Here is a 24,409-nt window from a genome sequence, read left to right as displayed (position 1 = left end):
CAGACATTCAACTCAGATGTAATCTATATCCCCCTTACAAGTTAAAGAGTAGATAAATTCTGTATATTCAGTACCTCCTTAAGGTGATCTTAACTTGGATAAAATCTGCCTCACAGTCAGAATGTTGTTTTACATTATAGTAAATATCAATACTTTTCTAGGCCAGAGGAATGTGAATTATTATTTCGACCTCTACAGTTTCCACAGGAGGACTCTCATGAGAGTGACAGGTAAGTAAAACTGAGTCAAACATTACCAAAGCTACAAAAATGCGTGTGTTTGAAGATAGAATTGTACAAATTATTCATTTTGTTCAAATTCTTTCATTGGGTAAAACAACCTTAAAAAAAAAAAGAAATTATATATATATATATATTTTGTCAACTGCAAACTTGTATACTTTGTCCAGTGTCCCCCATAGACTGTAGAGGATGTGTTACGAAGCAGTCTTCCACTCAGTATTACTGATTTATTCAGTTACATTAATAATTTCTTCCATTGAGATCTTACTTTTTTCCTAAAGTAGATGTTGTTTAAATGTGCTGAAATGACTTCGAGTTATTTTACCTATATGTTTCCACCCTTTTAGAAAGAAGAAAGAGAAAACTAGACATAAGGGTGAGTTTTTGCTGTTGTAATTATTTAAAAGCAAAATGTGGCTGGTTAAACTGGAGTAATATAAAATTACTGTGTTATATTTAGGTAGCAAGGATCAATGGCAAAAAATTCAGGGTCACTTCCTGAATGTGAGCATTATGGCAATCCCTTGTCTGTGTTCAACAGCACCAAGAGGCTTGGCACCTAATACGAGGTCAGTAGGGGTTTAGAGAATTAGTCATGTCTATAAATTCTGACATCTTACCTTAAGACCTTGGCTTTTCCAAGAATACAAGCCTTTGTTTAGGTAGTCTAGACCCTCTGGAATGGGGGAGGGAGCATGGACTGCAACAGACTCGATAATCCCAGGAATTGTAATCAGTTTTTGGATCAGGCAAATAAGGTCAAGCAGTCTAACTAGAATAATGAGTAGATAATTGCTGTGGTTAAATTAGTTGGCAAGTCTGACTTAAGTAGTAGTCATCGAGCAATCATCTGTTATAGGATTTGGCTATATATAAAAACTTTTTTTTCCCCTGAACTTGGGAAATATAGTTTCTGCAAATAGGGTTTTGGAAATCAAATGAGTATGTAATCTGGTTGTTGACACTGAATCATTTTGCCTTTAGCTCATTATGGAGGGCATGCTTTGAGGTGATCAAAATAGTTACTAGGCTATAAATATTTGTACTTGATGTATCCAGTTCATGATTAAACAGAATAGCAAGTACAAACTTCGTACTTGTATGCAAAATACAACATACTCCCTCAAAAAAGAATGCAGAAACTCATGTATGTGTGTGTATCTATAAAAAAAAACAACCACAACCAAACAAAAAAAACCCAACACTCATAGAAGTTTATGGAATGAGTCGGTTGGTTGTTTGTTTTTGTTGTGGTTGTTTTTCGTTGGTGGATCGGTTTCTTTTTTTCATTTGATTATCATTAGGTGAAAATGGATGTGCCTTAGAACTGATCAGATATTTTTCTTCGAAATTACTGGCTGATCTGGTAGAATTTGACTTCTAAGAAATAATGTAGAAACAAATGGTTTTAATGAAACTCTTATTGAGAAGTTTTCTTTGCTGCAGGGGTCCTACTAAGCCTCATACACCTCAAGATACTGCCCTGATGCCATCTTCTCTTAAGAACATCCTCTGTTCAGCATTTAGTGTGTTATATGTGAGTCAGTAGAAAAGTTCTCACAAAAATTGAATAAATTAGTATTTTTTAGCTTTGCTTTCTCTTCCCGTCTGTTCTGACACCTGTTTCTCAGTGACAGGGAATTTTACAACAGCTCCATGCAATTATTGCAGGTTTGAATGAGCCTGTTTCTCCCACAGTGTAGTTGCTCGGCGGATCTCCCTATCCTTTTATAAGAGACATGCTTTTTTTCCTCTCTTTTGAAAAATAATCTTAGGCATGCAGTCAGATAGTAGGGTAGGAAGAGCAGACTCTTCAGACAAGTGCTTTCTCATAGTGAATAGCATCTTGATTGTAAGGCTTTTCAACACTAGAAACCTAAATGTTGCGCTAATTTTTAGAGACTCAAGACCCATTCTGGAAGTGTCGGTTAAACTTAGCTAGGTTTATTCATTCTGTCCTATTTTCCCTAAGTGGTTTTTGCCAGATGAAGACATTTGAAGTGGAATGAACGCTTTGACTGCTGCTTGTAACACTAGTTATACTCGTGTAAATTGGCAGAAGCATGTCAAGATATGTTCAACTGTCTGTGCTATGTGAGCCACATGGGACATGTTTCTCACAGCATAGGTGGTGTGCTTTGCTGCAGATTGGACTTTCAAGAGAATTAATGAGAATTCTTAGTCAGCTCTGAAGATGAAAGGCCATAGTGCTGAATGCATTGAGGTGACAGGCTGGAAGTATTTTTTTAAATATTCTTAACATATTTTCCAAGCATACATGCTGAATAAGTAAATATATATGTGTATCCATATGTATTCAGAAGATATGAAATACATCATCTTCATATAAAATACTATCTTAGCAGTGACTGTCATGTTCATCAGATACTCCTGTTGAGCATTGATTTGTCTCTGCAACTTAGATGATTTTGAGGTATGATTGCATTGAAATGTAGGTTATTAGCTTCTGTGACAAGGCACAGTTGCATTAAGGACTCTGTGAATTGATACTAGCTCATTGTCTGACCAAATTATCAAAGATGCTAAAATATAAATAGTGACTAGATACCACTGAGTATCTGCCCTGTAGGGTGCCTTCTTGATTAATCTCTAGTGTATGACTCTCTTATCTTGTACAAAATTCCCTTAATTTTTTAATTTTCATGTGCTTTGTGAAATGTGTAAGTAGAACTGTACTGAGAATTGCAACAGGAGTTTGAACAGTGGCATAGTTGATAATCAGGGTCTATTTTAGGGCAGTGTTATTGTTAATGGAGGAGGTGAATAAACCCGTCTGCACTGGGCTGTATGATGGGGACATCCTTGCATGTATCACAGGAATGACTTATTAGCAAAGCTCTGCCTCACAACAGTTAGGGTAATCACTATACCATTCTGGAGAGAAAAGCATAAAGATAAATTTGTGATCGCTGATGTTTGAAAATCATCTGTTAAGTAGAAAAGCAGTTTTTTAGATTATATGTATTATGTTCAATAAATTATGGATGTTGATAAGGGAGAACCATTTTATTACTACAGTGTATATCATAAATACAAAGATGTTGAGTAACCTCAGTTGCATAGTTTATATTGATCTACAGAGGGTGATGGTGGGGTTTTGGCAGGAAGATTTGAAAAAACATTGAGACTATTCTATTAATTTACTCTAGCAGCTTTTATATTTAAACCTAGACTTTTGAAGGGCCTGTTTAACTACCAATTTAATGAATTGTCTTTTGGGAACTAAGTTGGTCTTCTTTTCAGGTTGAATAATGGAAGCATGGCTCTTATTGTCGTAAAAAATACTTCTCGAACAGAGTTTATGAAACACCTGAAAAGATATGCCAGTGTAAAAAATCAGGTACTATTAATCTATTTCTGGTGATTATAAAAAGAACAATTAATCATGAAGGTAGACATGCTGCAAGAGTTAATGTTAGCATCCTTGTAAAGAGACTTAGCTTCCTGTCAGAATACATTAGCCCCCTTTTTATCTGATTTTTTTTTTTTTTTTTTTTTTTTAAATCACTAGACTAATACCGATTAGCCTATTTCAGCCCATCTGTTGTGGTTTAAATTGTATTTGTGTTGTACCATAGTTTTGTGGGTGTAAAGCTCTTTCACCACAACAAAGGAAATGCCTCCCATGTTTCAATTTTGTGTAGTGCAGAGATGAAGAATGCAGACTGGGGGTGCATCATGAAACTCTTTATAAGAAATAGGTGAAGTCCATCATTTCAGCAGATTACTGCATGCTCTACTGGCAGCAGTGGATTATGACCGTTGATTTTTAGCAGGTATGCATTCAACCTAGTCAGGAATGTTTGCAGAACTTGTGTTCATTCTTCTGTCTTTGAAGACAAAACCGAAGCATCCAAACACAGTGCTTTATTGCTGTCCTAAATACCCAGTGCATAGCCAAAGTACACTGGTACCCATTCAAATGTTTCAGGACTGTGTAAAATCCCTTTTACAAGAAGGTTTAGGTTTGAATCTGTCAACGGTCAGAGTTTTGGGAGAGAGGTGGATGAGAATTCCATGTGACAGCACTAACAGCTGCATTTAGGAAACAGTTTATGCTTTCCAGTTATGCTTTTGAAGGAAGGCTTTGCTTTTCTCTCCACCTTTGTAGTAGGAAATTAGACAAGGAGATGTAGACCCTCCTTTAAACTTAAGATGACCATTTACTGGAATTCTAACTAGCCTCGTTTAGGAGAGGGCTACTGCTTGTATTTTCACATGCTCTGAACACATGTGCCACTTCGGTGTGTGCAAGCTGTACCACCTCACCTGTAAACTGAGCAAGTCCAACATGGGAATGCAAATGAAACACTACTATTTTTTTTCTGATGTAGTATATAGGACAAAAATAGCATGTTAATCTATAAGTGCTAGCTGAAATATATAATGCCTCGTGTGGTCAAAGCTAGAGTTAAGTGTTCCCATTTACTTCAGACAAAAAAAAGAAAACCACAACAACAAAACCCAACCCCAAAAAATACCCCAAACACCCAAGGTTTTTAATTTCAAATAATTCCATTTGTTGCTGAACTACTACATCTATCTTTTATCTTCATTTAATATGTATCTGTGTTTTGGTTTAGTTCAACTTTCCCTTTGTTGAGACCTACACAGTTCAAGAAGTAAAAGTACAACCAAGACTTAAAAGTGGGCTTGATGCCAAAGAAAATACATATTTGAATGCTGCTTCTGCAGAAGGAAATTACCCTTGGAATATAGATGGAGACTTAATGGAAGAAGCATCAGAAGTTCATGTTCGGTAAGGCTAAGTATTATGATTACGGACTGTATGCCTGTAACAGACTAGTACTGCAATCTTAAATGTACATTGTACAGATGGCATCAAAACTGGGTGTTATAAATACTGGGAGAACGGTATTTTTGTGTGCTCCTGTGCACTGCACCCTCTGGTCCCTTTGCCATTGTTTGGGACTCTGCCCTGTTGCCTTGTGCCCATCTTTGGTAAGGTTTGTTATCACCCACTTGGCCTTTCCTTTCTGATGCTTTGTCAGCTTCCAACTCCACTTCTTTCTGCCTGGGATATTACCCTTCAAATTCTTAGGGAACAGATGTATATAAAGGTCTGTGACTTCTGGGAAGAGGAGCTCCTTTTGGGATAAGGGTTCCTGCGTGGAAAGCCCTGGGTGTAACCTTAAAAACATGCAGTTTGTGGGGATCTTAGTGCTGCTCAAGAATAGTCTCCGTATCTTGGACCAATGAGCAAGCCCAGGAAATAAGAGGAGTATCAGTGGAATTAAATGGGCGGCAGCTCATTCTTCTGCAGCACACACAGGATTAGTTGAAGGCACAGAGCTCAGAGTAACAGTCTGGTATGCGAAATTAAAGGCAGATCATGTTATAGGATATATAATATGTATTTCTAAAGGTGACCTTATAGGAATGGTCAAAATGTAATTCACCTGACTTTATTCAATATAGCAGTTCATAAATATTTATTGTCCCCCTTGATCCCCAGAAGTGACAGCCCCATTGCAAGGGTTAATGAATTCGGTAAAGTTTGACTTCCTCACTTCACAGGTTGCATCCTCAACTTGTTAATCTCTATGGAGTGAACACTGATGACCTGGAGAGTTCCCAAGCAACATGCAAGTGCATATAGGAGGGACACACCACAAGTTGTGTTTTACAGAGTCCCAGCTCACTGAATTCAGTTGTTGTAGAAGCTTAACTGGGATATTTGTAATATTTCTGGTTTGAAGTTTTAATCAAGTTATATATTTTTATCAGTTCCTACTTAACTGTAAAGAAACTATAAGGCTTAATAAGAAAAAATGAAAAATGATTTATATTGATCTCATAAATGTGAGGTTTGAGAAGTGTCTGTCAGGATAGAAGAAAATATTTTTTTTTACTTAAAAATTATTCAGCTTTTGCAGAAAATACAGTATTAGATACATTGAAGTCTGCTCTTGCTCTCCATGTTGTCAGATAACTCAGCTCAATTAGAGTTGGTGAGTGGAGGTGCCATATCATCTCATGCTGAAGAATGGTGGCAAAATACAGGTTGTTTATATTTTTTTAACCAAGTACTTCTATTTTAGGTATTATTTTTAATGTTGCTTTCATGTATTAGCTTTCAAATAATTTCTCGTCAAGACTAATACAAAAGAATATGCTGATGTCTTATATAGCTTTTCTTTGTTGAAATGTATTTTAAAGACTACTCTACACAAAATAAATGTTTTAAACTATTTTATCTATCCTAGAACTGAAATGATATTCAGCATAGTTTTTGTTGTTGCTGAGAAAGAAGTTATGATAAATACCTTAAGACTTATATTTTTATAACTGCCTTTTAGGGCATAATTTTTATGAGCATTTGATTTTTGTTTGTTTGCAACTTATTAAATATTTAATACAATTACTTGAGACGACAGCAAATTAAGACTACATTCTTTCTGCAAACTGGCTTTCTTTGAGATGATGAAAAGTAGCAGCCCAACAAGTTTGTCTTCCTGCAGGACCATGGGGATAATCAATGTTTTCATGTTCACTTGTCTATGAACCATTCATAGAGTGGCTGACAACGCTATGAAAGCTGCATTATCTCCTGGCTCGAATGAGCTGCTTCAAGTTCCTTCTTCAGTAAGTAGCCAAGTATAATGGGAAATCTGGTAATTTAAAATTTTGTTAAAGCAAGGTCCTAGGTCTTCACATGGGATCTAGACCTGTATTTTATTTTAAATACTACTTGCGGAAAATTCTTACCTGCAATAAATACACAAGAGAAAAAAAGAACTGCACCTAAAGTACAGGAGAAGATTGTCTCCTAGGAACAAGCTGTTACTTGTTGGAAATCTCACGCAGTTTCTGCGGGCAACCTGCTCAGCAGTAAAGGCCCAGTTCCCAGACAAACAATTGTTGTAGGGCTCTTCCAGCTGGTTCTGCTCTTTGCCCTGGGGCTGGGGGCTCAGAGCAGGAGCAGTCACAGCACCCTTTGGGCTGGCCTGGCCCAACCTCCTGCTCAGAGAACAGCCATCACACCAGCTCTGGTCGCCCAGGGCTTCACCCAGTCTGGCCTTGAACCCTCCTAGGACAGAGACGACACCACCTCTCTGCGGCCCTGTTCCCATGCCTGGCTGTCCTTATGATGTTCAGAACCTACCCCTGGTCTGAGTCACAGTGAGTAATCTGCAGTTAAACTGCTATTTATTGATACTATATCACATCCAATATTTTTAACACGCTAAGACAAGTAAAACTAAACTTCCTAAAGTTGTCTAAGAAGGAGATTCCAGCTACATGCAGCAGATTTAACTGTTTTTATTACATGACTGAGAATTAACAAAATGAGCTTGCAGAGGAAACAGCATTCATGTGCTTAACTTTTTGGGGATATTTTTAATACAATGAAATTTAGTGATACTTTATAACCTTGCCATCATCCAGACATTGTACATTTTTTTTTGCTCAACCTGGTTTATAAAAGCTAAGTGAATTTTGCTTCATGTCCTAAAAACAGGTAGCCAACATTAACATGTTAATAATAAAATCTGAATAGGAAGCATACAATTTCCAAGGCAACATTAACACATTTACTGACTTACATAAACTATTTCAAAGATAAATAAAATGTTTTCATTTCACTTCTTTGCATTGCTTGTACTAAAAAGAATGTTAATGCTTCTTCCAGTATTTGAGGTATATTTTTCACAATATGCTGTTATATCAAGCTAATTTCTGTTCAAAGATATTTTTCTTAAAGTGCAAAAATTCACTAAAGACATTTGGAAGACAAGCATTTCGTATATATTTTCATAGACTTGCAAGAAAATATTTCATTCTTCACATACTTTATTTTGAATTTTTAAAAAATATACACACATTCATTTGTCCTTACACTGCAGAAGATTTTTAGAGAAAAAATTTACTTCAGAGGGATCCACATCTTTGGCATCAAATGAAGTGAAAGAAATTACAAAATGGTCCCCAATACCTTTACAATCTGTGGCCAATGTGGCTTTTATGGCAGTAAACACTCTTGTTAACAAAAGTGCTTGTTGAAGGCACTTCCGTATTGCTTCTGAGTCTCAGGCTAATTCCCATATGATGGCGCAGGTTCAAGGCATATGTACGTATTACATTCACCTCTCCTTGCAGCTCAGAAAGACATCGAAGCCTGACAAGAAAGGCTGTTTTGCCCACTGCTGCTGCAGTAAATGCAGTTATTGAACAAGTTGTACATTCTTCAGTTGTACTGGGGAGCAAAGCAATTTTTTTTTCCCCTGGATTGTACTATTTCACCAAAGCTAGGTGGCAGTGCAAACTTATCTAGCTGAAGAAACTCCCTGTAGTAGCAGAGCAGTGGTTTGAACCATGTTTCTATTCAGTCACTTGCCTTTCTGCTGAGTGGCTTTTGAGGGTACCTGTTTGGATGGTATTTAGCTGAAAACTTCACAAGAACCCAAGCTAGTTCTCCAAATGACTTCCTTACTAAGTACTTTCAGGTAAAGGGTGGCACACTGAAAGATAAAATTTGGCCCAGTAAGGTTGGCAGTTGGAGACTTTTGGGTATGTGTTCCTCTGGTTTGTCATCATGTGAAGGTTTGTTGTTTGTTTTTTTTTTTTCGGGTCCCGGAAGAGTGACAGTACTAAATACTGTTATGCTAAGTACTATAGAAAAATCTTCAAATAAATAGAAATAAATACTTGCTGTAAAAAAACCCCACATAGAAATATTTCATTGGAGAAGCCCAAAATATCATGGCACCAATATCTGAGGAAGGGATGAAACAACTAATTCTATCATGCTTGAAAGTACCATGTTAAAGATGGCTACAAATGATCGTCTCCAATGCATTCCTCTTCCTACAGCTGTGAAAGGATCCTGTGCTGCATCTCCGGGCTACCCCACAGAATTCCCTGCTCTAAATCCACCTCCATTCCTCCTGGTTCTGGCTCGCCTGGGTATCTCAGTCTCTGCAGTGCTGGGGCTGTGCCCGTGAAGCCAAGGCTTATAAGGTTGCCTCCAGAAGCCCAAGAGAGCTTCTGATAGCTGTTCTCTGCATCCGTGTGCTCCACTTATGGTTCTTTTAATGGTTTAGGCTAATTTACCCTTGTAAAACTGCCAAAGCAAGATGAGGCAGGATTTCTCCTTGAATGGCTAATCAAAAGATAACTGAAACTCGAAAATGAGTAGAATAACTCACTCATGCTAATGTATTTGAGATCTTATTTTTCAGGATTGGCCAAATGTTGTTACTTTCTAGAAATTCTTCTCTCTGGTAAGTAATTATTTTTATCTTTAGTGTTCTTCTGTCTGTTTGAAACCAGAGCTATATATATATGCGGCATTTCAAATAATACTGTGAGACTTCAAAACAAACTGTCTTACCATTTTCATGTTAGGAAAACAACAGTACTCTAAGGTGTAGTCCTCCATACAGTTCAAGGAAATAAAGTGTATTTTGTAAGAGCAAGTGAGCTCAAGACCAGTTTTCTTGTCACTGATGTTTCTCCTGTGAATTAACCTGAATCTTAAATTCTTCATTATAAAATCAAACATTTATTTGCCATCTTAGTCATCTTTGTTCCCACTTGTAAAACTCCAGCTGCCTCTTGTGTTCTTGTCTTGAGGGACTGGCTTGTATTGCCTTTTGAAAAAGCCAATCTGAAAAACATAATTTTAGAATCTGTTGTCAGCAAATGTTTGTTATCAAATCTAAACCATAAAAGATGAAGTAAAATAAAATGCATATTTATGGTGTTTATGATCGATGGTATTTGCCACTGCTTTGTCATACCAAGTAATCAAGTGTTACTCATCAATCAAAAAAGCGTGTTTGCTTTTTCTTTGACTTATTGGGAGGCTAATATTCTCCTGCAAGGAGTAAGGACATGCGGGCTTGTGAACTATAACAATCCACAGAATCCAGTATTTTTATTACCATTTCACATTTAAAAAAACTTTCCTGTTAAATTTGTTTCATTTCTACACTTCCCTGGGAAAAACGATGGACAGAGAAAGTCTGTATGTAGGTAAAGAAGTTACCAGGCTCTTCATCGCCTACCAGAGAAGCTGCTTCCTTCATAGTTTTCTTTTTTTACTTATGCATAGGATTTTTTTTTTAGCATTTATGTTGCAGTTTAAAATCTTAAACATTTCATTCTGTCGTGAAACTATGTTATAGACTATTAGTCAGCCTGTGTCAAGTGACATTAAATATGGAGCACCACCCCCCAAAATATGATCCATTTGATATCAGTAAGTTACATAAATCATTTGCAAGCGTGAGATGCCATATAAAACATGGGAAGGGGTTTGCAGTGTTAGATAACAGAAGATAAAATGAAGGGAAATGGAAAGATAATTTGAAAAAACACAAGTTACAGGAGGAGTTATGTTTCTTTAGGAAGGACAGATTATTTAACCTTCAACCTGCATTAACCAGTCTAAAGATCCACCATCAGTGTGGATTCCTGACTTGAGAACAGCTGAGAAATACTGAAAACCTACCTTCCATAGCAGAAGTGAAAGAAGCAAAAACAAGGTAACACCAACTATTAGGCCTAGTCCAATAATTAGCACAGTAACACGGTATTTTGGCTTTTGGTGGTGCACTCCTTCCAAATAGACCTGGAAAGCAGAAAATAAGTTTAGTGCTGATTTCCCCCAACCCAAAAGATACTAAAGCAAACTAGGAAAATTAATTGCATTGTTAAGTAACTAATGCTATATTTATTGCCTGCGTATATATATGTATAGAATTCCACAATTTGAATTGCTGTTGTTTTTTCTACTTTAACAAGTTTAAGAGAATTCTTACATATGCGACTTGCTTGTCCTTGTGTAGTTCAATAACTTTTGCATTTTTCTCTGGTGAGGCTGTTGCTCTTACTTCAAACTTCAATGCTGATGCATCATCCTGATTTAAAAAAATAAATCCATCTTTTATAAAATAGCTTCAACACATTAACTCCTACCCAGTAAAAATGGTAACACAGCTGCTCACAGAAACAGAATCTCACACAAACACAATGGTGCCTTTTTCTGATCACAAAACAAATTAGTACCAGAAGCTGGAATGAAGCCCAGTTGGATTTTGCTTAAGTCCATATCCATGCTGTTTTTCTTAGAAAAGTACAATTATGAGTTGAAATTAAATCCAAATCCTACGTAACCCAGCCAGAACAGGCAAAGCAAAATATACTATAAAGTGATTATCTAAAATACATATATTTTTTTAAAGTGGTTTTCTTTTTTCATATATCACCTTAAGACTTAACATTGAAAACATAATATAGGTAACACCTGAAAGATCTGGATTTAATCACACTATTTGCAAAAATATATTAATATCTAGAATTTATATGCAGAGAATACAGAAAACATGCCTTGAAATATTCCCCTCAAGTGTGAAAAATTCATGCTTTACCATTTCTAAAAGTGAAGGAGTAGCCTCCAGATGCAACTGAACAGTTGCTTCTTTTCCACTCTCCATGTTTCCAAGCGTGCAATATATTTGTAAGCAAAGGTTGTCATTTTTCATGCAGTACTGTAGAAGGGAGGGAAAGGTTAAAACTTAAGTTTATCAACTTTATCATCTTAGTATTAAAGACACTCAGGCACTGAGTTAAACAAAAAGGTCCAGGTTCTTGCAAAATCAGGATGTAATTCTAGGTTGCCATACATTGCTGTTCTACATAAGTGCGAAAGGAACAGTACAAGGGACCAATCTAATTGTTACAGAAGACAATAGGTTCTTTCCCTTAAAAATTCCAATTTTTTTAGATTGAAAAATAACTTGTCATAGCTTGGTTATAGATTTGCTTTACACTCTTATTTCAAATTAGCTTTTATCAAGAAAGATAAATGACACTGGCTATAAGATATCCAGTATAAACACTACAATTGATAGAAACTTATACTTGTACACTGACAGCTAACACCGTTTGCCTCAGCTTTGGAGAAGACAAAAAGGGCAAGCCTGTACATGACTATATTCTTTGTCCAAGACTGTGATGACTAAGTTCTGATTTGATATTCTAGAGCGGGCTGTCTCTCAATCATTGGTTGATGTTCCTTGTAACATGCTTACTTAAAGTCCCAAATATTTTAAAATGTCCAGTTTCTTTTAAGATGAAGGTATTAAATAAAATTGTACTCTAACAAAAACAAGTGGCAAGACACAGAGATTCGTATGAGAACCAACCCTCAAAAATGTAACACATTTTGTAACCAGCAATTCTGTTTTGGAATGCTGGTGGATGAGCAGTGGCCCCCTGCCAACCGTCCCCATAGTTTTATTGCTGAGCACAGTGTCTTATGGTCAGGACCTTTGGTCAGTTGGGGTCAGCTGTCACTGCTGTGTCCCCTTCCAACCTTTCGTGCACCCCCAGCCCACCCTGCTGGAAGGGTGGGGAATGGGGAATGCTGTGATACTGTGTAAGCACTGCTCAGCAATAACAAAACATCCCTGTGTTATCAACACTGGTAGGGTCACAAATCAAAAACACAGCCCCCTGCAAGCTACTGTGAAGAAAATTAACTCTCTCCCAGACAAAACCAGCCCAACCACGCAGTCAGGCATCTGATCTCCAGCCGGGTCCATAAGCAGTTACAAAGGGACGAACCTGAACAGGCCGGGCATGTACAATATTCTCCCAGCCTCCCAAATATTTTTAATAAGAACTTCCAGAACCAAAAATGATTTCCATATATTTTGTAATTCTTAATGACTTTCAGTCCCATTAGCTTGTATAGTCTCCCTTGGAATTCACTTGTGTTTCACATTCATAACACCCTTCAGTACGAAGTTCCATCATGAGTACTACTCTTTTTTTTTTTTTTTTTTTTTTTTTTTTTTAATCAACCTGGCTCCTATTAGTTACATTTGATGGCGCTTTTTTGATGTGGAAAAGGCAATGAATATTTGATCTGCATGCTTCATGTAGTTAAAATTAAGACTGTTTTTCCCACATGCATAATTTTCCATTTATTACTGAATTTCATCTGCCATTCTGTTTGCCCACTCTTCCAGTTATATAACCCTTTGGCAGTTCTTTGTAGGTGACTGTCATCACCACTGACTTCAGTGACGTGTCATTAATCAACTTCCCCATCTCAGTTTTCACCTTGTTCACTAAAGTCACTTAGGACTATGCTGTCCCACTACCAAACCTTACAAGACTGTTTTGGTGATCTCATTATATAAGATATACCATTGTCTTAAGGCTCATTCATACAGTCATTTTTTTCGCACTGATGCCAAAAGACAGACCTTACCATTTGTCTCTTAGCAGGCTTTGAAAAGAAAGTGACGACATCCTTTAATATGTTCTCATTTTTTTCTGCTGCACTACAGTCTCTGGGATATTTATTATAGGAACACTGTCCAGCTGTTGTCTGGAAATAAAAATAACATCATCACTGTTAGAATGTAAACATCAGACAATAATCAGAACACAGATTTCTGAAAGGCAAGAAGCTCGAAAGGAATGTAACTTGTACTTTCAGAATTCTACACCACATGGGGCTGAAGATCATTCTGTTCTTGTTCACTCTGATTCACCACGGCTAACAAACCAAACACAGACTTAGTACCTAGTTCTGCTCTGCTTTTCTTTTCCATAGAATTCATATAGCTAATAATAGTATATTAAGTAACCTCTGCTTACCTTGATATCCAATGTGTTGAATAATTTGAAGTCATTGGGTGGAAAAGCATTAGGTATCATTATCTCTAAGTTTGTATTTGGAGCCATGCTTGGTCCTGCATTCATAACCTTGTGGGGAAGAATGTTATACATTTAAAGACTTAATTCATGGTAGCTATTCAAGCAACAAAAAATATATATGAAGTATATATACATAAAACTTCACAGAATGGGGCAGCACCTGCCTTGTTACACTGTCACAAAAGGGGATTATGCTAGGAGTTGTAACATTTTGTTTAATTCATTCCGCAGGCTGACTGAACCCTTAACTCTCCAAACCTGGAGTAAGTAGTGCTAATGCATGATGACTACCCTGAGGTCATACAGTCTGCCTTCCGGGAGAATACGCAAAAGGAACTAGGAGAGATTAATGTCTAACTCCTGCTCTTAATCCATTGGAGACAAATCTGATACCTATAGATCCTCTTATAAGGAGCTCCTAGTTCCTTTTGCTTACTGTAAGATAATTCCTTTTAAAGTGTTTCTTAATGTAAGAAGTGGCAAGTCAGAACTGCTCTGCCACTTTCAATCCTGCTTGTGCTAAGTATTTTTTCTCTTACCATTAAGTGGAAGATTGTCCAGACCAAAAAAAGTGTTTAAAGAGGGATTAACAGCCACTTCCCATCACTAATGCACAAAAGTTGCTCACTATGCCCTTGTACTCTTAAAAAGCTCTTATTGACTGTGCAGGCAGTCATTAGATACACTGAAAATCTTAGCAATTAACCTTCAAAACAAGGTGGATAATGGGGTTTACAAAGAAAAACTCTTACATGGAAAGTGAAGTTGATATTCTCCTTCATGCATGTAACTGGTGAATCTTTCTCACTTGTTCCATAAATAAATGAAGCTGGTGATACAAATCTACAATGGTTTAGAAATTGTTAGTTAATAGAATTGCTATATATCATTAGCATAACTTTCTGCTCCATGCTAAGAAAATACCACGGTTTGTATTTAAGTAAATAGAGGAACACTGAGTAGAAGTCCTCTACTTGTGCTCTTTTCTCTTAAAATGCAGACAAATCAGAAAAAGTCATAAATCATCACCTATGCTCCATGAATGGCTCATGACAAACCCAGAATATGGTTCACATTAACCAAGGACTCTAAGGATCTGCTGTGCTCTCATTTAATACCTTTATCTACAAAAAATATTCCAGTTGTTAAAAAATATTAGTCTGTTAAGAGACAAGTTAGAGGCAGCACTAATATCATTGCTCTCATCTCCCAGTAGTGGAAACAAAATCTTAGCAGTGTGTGCGTCAGACCCCAGGACAGCTGTGCCATCTCATTCACAAGTTTTTTCAGCTACATCAACCTTCTCCTTCAAAGCTCTGGGAATTTAGACTAGTAACAAGACAATAGTTCTACGAATGTGCAATAGAGCAACATGCTGACTTACCCATGAGCATTTAACTCAATCTCGTATTTTAGAGGTACAGTTAAAGTTAGCGTGTTATCCAGCAACATGTTCCCATCTTCATTTTTACTATAAAAACATAATGAGAGAAATGAGTATGAAATGCATTATTTCTATAAACAAATATTAAACACATATTTTGGCTTATTAAAACAAAAATATTTTATTGGTAACAACATGTTAAAAAAATTAAACAGGCAGGAACCTGCTCATTATTTTAATATCCATTCTCTGTTTTCCAAAGCTAGTAATATTTTTCACTGAGCAATTTTTATTAGACTTTACCAGGTAGCATTAATGATGATGTTGAGGTCATCTTCTGCTCTAGTAAATGAGCTTGCATCCAAGAGGAAACTAAAATCCAGCTGTAGAAGAAATAAAATTTTCTTTATATCACATTATAGTGTGTCTTAAACACAGCTTAAATAAAAATATTCTTCTAAGTTCATTTAGAACTTCCTGCTTTAAAAAAAATTCAGAATTAAGGAAATACTTGCTTTTTCTGTCTTCTACTCCCTTTCTATTGACCCAATACATTTTTATCACAGCCTTAGCTCACTTGTTGAGGAAGCCAAGCACAATCAGTTGATGCATAATACAAACAATACTGTCACTTAATGAATTATTCCAGAGAATTTTAACTAATTTTTAAAATAGCAGAGAGATTCAGATAGCAACACGATAGAAGACGTTAGTTGTGAATGAAGGAGAGATTCTGAAAAACAGGCTTTCCCTCCCCCCCGAAAATCCTCATAATAAGTTTTGGTTGGTTTTAAAGCTGGGCAGTTCACTCATAGATTACCTTTGATTTGTGATCTACATATAAATAACCAACGCTGCACTCAAGTTTCAATGCATGAATTTCTTTATCTAATACTTCACAATGGATCTGTTTTTCTTCCTAAAATAAAGGACAAGTTATTAATGGTTAAAATAAAACTGCTTTTTTTCAGACTTTTCAAATTACATGTGCACATGGAAATTGTGTAGTTTTTACTTCCCTGAACTAGGTGTTTGCCATTTTACTGATGCAAATATACAAAACATTCATATTATTCACGACTACTTTAACATGTCCTTGTATTGATTGCTGTGTCCTGTTACTTCACCTTCTGTTCGCCAATAGTGAAGCTAAGGCAAATGCGCCAGACTCACTCAAGTTTGTGGCAGGGGGATTCTACACAGGGAGCAGTTATTTTAAAAAGCCAAAAAAAAAGAACAATTAGATAGGTGACTTCTTCATCAGGCTGAGCATCTGAAAAAGTACAGATTCAATGAGACCTTTGTGATTACTGAAAACACGATCAGCAGACAAAAAGTAGCAATAACATCCCAAAATACATTTAGAAACCATTTCAAAAAAATTTTAGTTGTTACCATCAAATAATTTCAAAACCAGGATGTAATTCACCTGTATTGATTAAATTGCACATGGTTTAGGAAGCTAGAAGTCTGAGAACTTAAAAACTAGAGTTTTGTCAGCTTTTTTGGACAGGAGAGGTGGAGATTGTCAGTATCTAAAGTAACCCAATGAGCTATTAGCATAATTCGGAAAACGTCTGGCTGAAAAAGAAAAATGTCAAAGGATTACTGTTTGACAGGCTTTTTTGTTCTTACCAATTCTAAGACTCGGATGAAATAAAGGCCTTTAGGGATCTGAATGTGGAGAACAGTTTCATATGCATCATCTCCAGCATTAAGCAGAGAAACGTTCAACAATAAAGTCTTCATGCTTCCAACAGCGAGATACATTTTCTTATCATGAGGCCTATAAAAATAATGATCATAATATAAGTGAAAAGTAATTGTATATAGAGCTTGGATGCAAAAATTTTCCACCACTGCTCTTTTAGCTCATTTCATTTGGTTCTGCCCAAGCTCAGCTGGAGATCATTAGGAAAGTTTTTACTCTGTCCTGTAGCTGAAGGTTACACCCATAATATGATGGTCAGCTCCAGTATGGTACTTTTAAAGGCCAAAGGTTATTAATGCGAGAGTAAAAACATTGTTAGCAGAGCAGTTGTGCTCCTGGATTTACAAGACAGGTCCTTTCCTTCAAAGACGAGAATAGCAGTGTGCTACTGCTACAGTATTTTCAGGCATTATTTCAAAATTCACTCTTTGTACTCAAAGTACAGGACTGAGTTCATATGTAACGGGTCACGAAGAGGGGAGCAAACATGCCTGTCTCATGGTCTATGTAAATTTCTATAATCATGTTACAAGTACAGCCACCCTATGGGGGGCTAAAAGTAAACTTCAGCTTGACATTAAAGTTTAATTAAGACTTGTAGAAAGGCTGCCTAGAAATAGACATTTATCAGAAATTCTGGCTTGAAACCAAAGCATTAGTCACCAAAGACCTTTGGGAATGAGGCTGGCACTTAGAAAAGCAACAGAAGGTAAAAGCACTGCATAAGCAGATAGGTTCTAAGACAAAAGCAAACTAAAGAAAACCAAAATGTTAACAATTCAGTAGCTTGATTAAGTTTAGGACACATTTTAAAGTTGTTTTACTAGTTATATGCTTACCACTCAGTCCTCTTCCATGCCTTAAAGCCAAGCTCATTAACAAGATGCTGTCACAAAGATGCCTCCCAGCTTAACACGCAAGTACACAAAAGCACCAGGTGCATATCTGGGACTACAACAAAGCTGTGCTAGAGCTTTGCCCTGGTAATCAGATTTCATTCTTCATTAAAAAATGCCTGTTGTGGACTAGAATTTACAGAGCAGGCCAAAATCTAAGCAATTTAAACAAAACATGATAGTGGATACATGAAGGCTCGTAACTCAGTAAGTAAGGCGTTGCAGTGACACCCCTATTTGATTTCATTTTTTTAAGACTAAAAGCCTCTGCTTTGCTGTTCAAGGATAATGAATGCATTCTGTCTAGACAAAATAAATTAACACTGCACAGCTAACTAGTTTTTAATCAGGATTCTAGGGGCACAACAATTTAAGGTGATACTTCACACTTTATCAAGATATTTAGCCTATTTATTTACACTGAAAATCTTCTACTGGTACCTAATGCCAAGCAGGTATGTTGTAATCTGTGCTCAGGATCACACAGGTGTGATTAATCAGAATTATGTGATTGTCATCATCTTTTGTTGTCACCTTACGTTGTTCAAACTAGTATCTTGATTAAAGTAGAATCAGCTTTAAAAGTGATAAATTACACAAGAAAATCCAAGTCACACACAAAATACCTAACTAGCTGAGATGCACAACATGTAGAGTTTCTCTTTTTGCACACCAACAACCAACATTTCTTGCTTTGAAGTATAATAATCGATAAAAATAAGGTTGTGATGATAAAATAAAACAAAATCAAATCATTAAAATCCATTCTGAATGGAAACCATGGTACATGGCTTAAAACTTCTCAGAGATGCTGCTAAACAGAAGTATATCGCACAGAGTATTGCTTGGTGTCATACCAATTCTGCAAGACAAGAATAATTGTATTTAAATACTTTTAAAGTGCATTGATTATCTTTCCTAACAACAGGACATAAACGTGATACCTAATTGGAAAAACTGAAACATACAAAGGGGTATATAAAAAAATAAAGATGTAAATGAAAAAAAAAAATCACAAAGCAAAATTAATTTTGGAAAATGCAGGCTAACTCATGTGGGGAAAAGAAGTCTAAACCTCACATAATACTGAACCATCTGGCGTCTCGATCAGCGGTAGAAAACTGAGGATGTAATATTCTCAAGTAAATAAGGAAAAAGAGCCACTTAGTTATTTTATAATTGAAATAATAAGTATAACAATGTCTTAGTACAAAACTGAAGTATCTTCTTTGTACAGTGCAAGTACAGTATCTTTGTAAGAGCAGCAGAAATAATTGACAGCTTGTCAATTTAACAGTAGTTCTGATGTCTACACATTGAGTATGCATTGTGCCCTGAATCAGAGCCCAGTTATATATGAAGCGCAGAATTCAAGTTTACCTTTTCATGAAGAAGACATTTTATGAGCTGTAAAGTCTTCTAATTATGCAACATCAGTCCTCCAATTACATAACTTTTGTTACATTTCCTGAAAGATGTATTATTTTAAAATATTCTTCAACTAAACACAGCTTTACTCCTCATATTTCCTCAAGAAGTCTATAGTCTACTTTTGCAAATTAATGTTCTTGACATACAAAAGATTAAAGAATAATTTAGATAAAGTCTTACTGAACCCTCAAAAAAATGAAAGCTACATTATACTTACTTTGGAAAAGCAACTTTTCCAGAAACTCTCAAGTCAGCAGAACAATTTTCTTGGGAGCAAAATCTAGCAAAAACAAACTACAAAAGACAAATTTACAAAAAGCACTTTAGTGTATTATGCATATTCTAGTGAGTAGAAGTATTTCCAAAGAAAGAAACAAATCACCTTGTTACCAAGTATCTGGAATTGGCTAATAGAATCACAGAATGTTAGGAATTGGGAGGGACCTCAAAAGACCATCCAGTCCAATCCCCCTGCCGGAGCAGGAACACCCAGATGAGGCTACACAGGAAGGTGTCCAGGTGGGTTTGAATGTCTCCAGAGAAGGAGACTCCACAACCCCCCTGGGCAGCCTGTTCCAGTGTCTGTCACCCTTACTGAGAAGTTGTTTCTTCTCAAATTTAAATAGAACCTCCTGTGTTCCAGTTTATACCCATTGCCCCTTGTCTTATCATTGCTTGTCATGGAGAAGAGCCTGGCTCCATCCTCATGACACTCACACTCTTACTCTTAAAAACAATTCAATCAGGCCATGATTTGCCATTTTCCAGACACATTCTGTGCACCCAGAATGACAGCAGAGAGACCCTCCAGACTCAGTCTCTCACTGTTAAACCAGTGCGTGTAGGTTCAGCTGTTCTTTTAAAAGTAGTACATAAAAAGGGCCGAGTCTTTTAGAGAATCCAGACCTGAGCTCTCTGCAGTCTCTCCTGTGATACAGCACGTTACTTTTGCAAAAGCATTTCATTACATGAACTTTACTTATCATAATATACTTGATGAAGTTTGATGAGACTAGAGACACCACGAGTTGCATGTGTCTGTGCCTTGATTATCAGTGTCGTATAGAGCACATTTATGTTGCTATATTCAACAACAGCTTCTTTAACTCCATGGTTTTTAAAACAAAATTGTGAATGCAGATGAAAAGGAGAAGCACGCCATTCAAAAGGAGCTTTTATATATCTCAGCGTTCTGATAGTCAATTTTATCTGAATTACATGAAGCTCACTTGCTGTGAAAAGTCATTGTATGTTTATGACCATTTGGTAGTTAAAAATTCAGAGCGTCCTGACTTTAGGTTAAGTCAAAGTCTGTTGGCTTTTAATAAGGTGGGTTTTTTTTTGAAAAAAAAGTTAATTTCATACTAATTTAAGGATACAGAATACTTCTTTTTTTCTACCTCACAGACTATGTGTTTGCAAACCTGCAAATACTTTTACAGAACTAATATTTCAGCAACATTGTTGAAACACTTCAGAATTAATACCAACATGATATTGTGTATTTAACACAGAATTAATTTTAAAGAACAGTTTTATACTGGAAAGTGGCCCATCCCGTGTAGTTGTAAAAGAACAAAGACTTCAAAGAGTGAATTTCATATCTTTGTGTTCTGACATACATAATATTTTATATTCTTGCAAGTTGTCTGCACATACCTCTTTTTTCTTTTTTTTTTTTTTTTTTTTTTTTTTGTTAAATCATAATACAAATTATATACCAGTTCTGCAACTATGTTTTTAGCGAACACTTCGGCATCTTTTAGCATGCTGGTTTATTAATTAAGATCAAGGCATTAGCTGCTGGTCAGGAAAATGTATTCCTTCATGTCTATGGATGTGCAAAGCTTTTTTTAACTGAAGATTAAAACGTGAATATTTCCTCCATTTGAAAAAAGAGAACTTGAACACTAACCTTGCTTTTTATAACATCTTTTTCTTTCCTTTGTTGAAGAACAGGTTGAAGTGGTGAAAATTCTTGAGCACTTCTTTTCTGTAGAATATGATGACCCAGATGATAACTTGCTTCAACATGTACAGGAGTCAAGATATCCCTTACATCTTTCTATGAAAATTGGAAACCTAATGAGTTAATCATATAAGACAAGACATGTGTGCTTATGTTTTAAAGATTATAAGGTTCCCTAGCGCTAACTTAAACAGGAACACTTATTTTTTACATGTAAAATAATTCCATATGCCATATGGCTCATACACTTTTCCAGACACCTTTGCCACTGTGAGAGGTAGTCAGAAGTGCAGAAAGGTATCATACATCCAATGACACCATCAGGCATTTCAGAACAGGAGATTCTTGTATGAAAAGAAGTCTTACTGAATAGTGAACCTACTTCTGTCAATTATGCTGCATTAGACACCTATGAAATGCTGTCCCGCTCAAACAGAAAAAAAAAGCTAAAGTTGGCTAAAATAGAGAAAATTAACTAGTGGTATCATGCCAGCCCAAAGCCATGGCTATTTCTGTGTGAAGTCAAAAGGAACTCTCCTGTAGTACCACTAAATCAAATAATGACTGCATTTTGTTTTTCTGACTTTTTGTGTAGAACCATAAAATTGTTTCGACTGGAAATGACCCTCAGGATCATCGAGTCCAACCGTAACCTAACTCTGGCACTAAACCATGTCCATGAGAACCTTGTCTAAATGCCTTTCAAACCCCTCCAGGGATGGTGACTCCACCACTGCCCTGGGCAGCCTGTGCCAATGCCTGACAACCCTTTCTGTGAATAATTTTTTCCTCATATCCAAATTTTGCCTATTCTATATTAAAAATTATTAAACTCCTCAATAAATGACCATTTTGTACATGAAAGCTTGAGAGTGGAGGAATGTTGCAGATGAGAGCCCAAACTACCTACTTGTGAAAACTGAACAGCTTGAAGCAGCAAGTGCTGACAACAGCAAACCCGACTCAGTTATTCCCCAAGCGTAGGAGCCAGGCGGACACTGACTGTTCCTCCACATGGCCACTACTTTAATTCTTATCTGCAAGCTTGCTTTGGCCAAATCACATATTATCTCATCCATAATAATTTTCCACAATGTCTTCTCTGCATCTACTTTATATTACTTCCATTATACTAATTAGCTATTAATTAGTCTTTACTCAAAGTACATAAAACGTACATTGTCTCTTTGCAAAGACTGTACTTGACAGACATTCACACTTAACTTTAGAAGCTTCACACAAGTACAGAAACCTCAGTGAGTGGAAGGAGATGCTTATAATGCTATTAATTAAGAATTAGAAAGAAAACTGAATGACCTGGAGGAAAAAATACTAATTATAAACTACAGAAAGTGATGAACCAAATCATATCCTTCCTCCTACACAAATAACTGCTGATGTTGGTACAGCAACCTGTACAAGGGTGGCTGTCAGTCAGATCTCTCTTAGCTAATCAAACTCTCATAAGTGGCAAATTGCCGTTGCTCCTGTAAGTAACATCCACTTGGGTGCAACTACCAGTTGAGATACATAGGGGCAATTTGCCAGTAGATAACATGAGCTTTCCTGTCTATCCCAAAGCTTTATTGTGAATAATTGGCTTGTAATGGTGTCATAAACAAAACATAAATAAAAGGAAGAATAAAAATACATGGAAGACTTTTTCCATGCAGTTTTTTTGTTGTTTTTGTTTGTTTGTTTTTGTATTTTTTTTAGCTGTAGAAAATTAAGTCTATTTCCCAGCCTCTGTGTAGGATCAGCTGCACTGGTCATCCCGATAGATGTTTGTTTCAAAAGGTCACAGAATTGCTACCTTGAAGATTTTAAAGAAAAGGCCAAGCAAACTTGCCCTTTATTTTATTACCCTTGTTTCTCCTTACATCTAAATATTCCCTATCTGAAGAATGCAGAATTCTTTAAAGAATTCTTTTCCCCATTAGGTAAGGTCTTACAGGAGACAAGTCTATATTTTCTGTGTTAAATAAAACGTAGTTTCTCTGTGTCTGCTAGTTTTTATTGTTTGTGTTTTAGGACTTTTCAGTTATTCTCCAAAATTTCTGTTGGTATAGGCAAGCTTCTAAGATGTTTAATAGACTGAATCACTAGTGTCCAGTGAATGGCCACAAAAATATTATATCCTCATCCTGACTGCAGTTGCTTTTACTTTCAAGACAGGTTCCTCATTCATCCTTCAGAGGGATACAAGCAGGAATTCACATTTCATTTCTTCCAGGACAACAGTGACTTTGCAGCTGCTACTGGAGTCAGGATCTTACTGACTAGATTCTCACTATTTATTGCCAAATCAGTACTATCCTTAATTCCAAAGGATCGTTGCTGTTGGATCAAACTCTGCTTCTGGAGAAGCCAACGGGGCAATTTACAGGGCGATGCATATTGAAAAGTTCATTACCCTCATAAATGCTGGATGATCTTTGCAGGCAACATTCTTGTTGTAAATCTTTACATTTCCTGAGATTGCATCAGATGTTCCATTGAAGGAAAAATAAAATCTTGCTTGTGTATCCACTTTTCTGTTCACATCAACGCTCAGATTGTAAAGCAGTACTGCAAAATAAACCCCAGGGAAAATAAAAGTTATAAAAGCTTTAAGTGTTATAATTTTCATAAAATTATGATAGATATTACATCTTCTGACTCACTTCCTTAAGTATATTCTGTAATATCCATTTTGAAATGCTCTGTTTAAAAATTCTCTGACATAAATCCATATCTAACAAAAGCTTCTATCCCTCTGAAAACTGATTGCGTCATGACTGATCCCTGATACGTGCTCTTATATCAGGGATAATTTTGTTGAGTTATATTTATAGTTTTCTATCTGAATCTATTTAAAGAAAACTTGCTTCAGTTACTTACAGGGCTGACATTAAATTTCAACAAACAGATAAGTCAGAAGACTGACAAATATTGTTTAATTTCACAGTTTTTTCTATTCAGGTTAGCATGAATTGCTGTGATAAATTGCAAATAAGTTTCAGAGCATTACTGATCTATTACTTTTTAATCTCTGCCAAAAGTTGAGTTAGAACATCC

The 24,409-nt window shown here is 36.2% G+C and overlaps 2 protein-coding genes across 6 annotated transcripts in view; one reads left to right on the top strand and one right to left on the bottom strand.

The window, feature by feature from the left end:
* Positions 1-21,084, top strand: part of CERKL (ceramide kinase like) — a 68,548-nt gene extending 47,464 nt beyond the window's left edge. For 2 of the 5 annotated variants that reach the window (XM_065068897.1, XM_065068898.1), the window contains 6 exons: positions 162-230; positions 590-618; positions 703-811; positions 3,507-3,603; positions 4,847-5,022; positions 5,802-8,947. In XM_065068897.1, coding sequence (XP_064924969.1) covers positions 162-230; positions 590-618; positions 703-811; positions 3,507-3,603; positions 4,847-5,022; positions 5,802-5,883 — 562 coding nt within the window. In that variant the 3' untranslated portion in view covers positions 5,884-8,947. Of the gene's footprint in view, positions 1-161; positions 231-589; positions 619-702; positions 812-3,506; positions 3,604-4,846; positions 5,023-5,801; positions 9,509-14,192 lie in introns of those variants that run through there. The other 3 variants (XM_065068896.1, XM_065068895.1, XM_065068900.1) reach the window with 3 other exon arrangements.
* The window catches only part of ITGA4 (integrin subunit alpha 4), a 39,736-nt gene continuing 22,858 nt past the window's right edge, over positions 7,532-24,409 (bottom strand). The window contains exons 15-28 of the mRNA XM_065068894.1: positions 23,766-23,920; positions 21,299-21,448; positions 19,601-19,677; positions 16,981-17,131; positions 16,166-16,264; positions 15,649-15,728; positions 15,346-15,432; positions 14,714-14,804; positions 13,902-14,009; positions 13,510-13,629; positions 11,660-11,779; positions 11,051-11,149; positions 10,741-10,860; positions 7,532-9,894 (exon numbers count right to left, since the gene is read on the bottom strand). Of these exons, the coding sequence (XP_064924966.1) occupies positions 9,802-9,894; positions 10,741-10,860; positions 11,051-11,149; positions 11,660-11,779; positions 13,510-13,629; positions 13,902-14,009; positions 14,714-14,804; positions 15,346-15,432; positions 15,649-15,728; positions 16,166-16,264; positions 16,981-17,131; positions 19,601-19,677; positions 21,299-21,448; positions 23,766-23,920 (1,550 nt within the window). The 3' untranslated portion in view covers positions 7,532-9,801. The remainder of the gene's footprint in view (positions 9,895-10,740; positions 10,861-11,050; positions 11,150-11,659; positions 11,780-13,509; positions 13,630-13,901; positions 14,010-14,713; positions 14,805-15,345; positions 15,433-15,648; positions 15,729-16,165; positions 16,265-16,980; positions 17,132-19,600; positions 19,678-21,298; positions 21,449-23,765; positions 23,921-24,409) is intronic.

The sequence above is a fragment of the Columba livia genome, chromosome 7 (genome assembly GCF_036013475.1).
Source record: "Columba livia isolate bColLiv1 breed racing homer chromosome 7, bColLiv1.pat.W.v2, whole genome shotgun sequence".
Taxonomy (NCBI): Eukaryota; Metazoa; Chordata; class Aves; order Columbiformes; family Columbidae; genus Columba; species Columba livia.
Note: the sequence above shows the minus strand (reverse complement) of the source record. Positions and strands in the feature narration are given on the sequence as shown.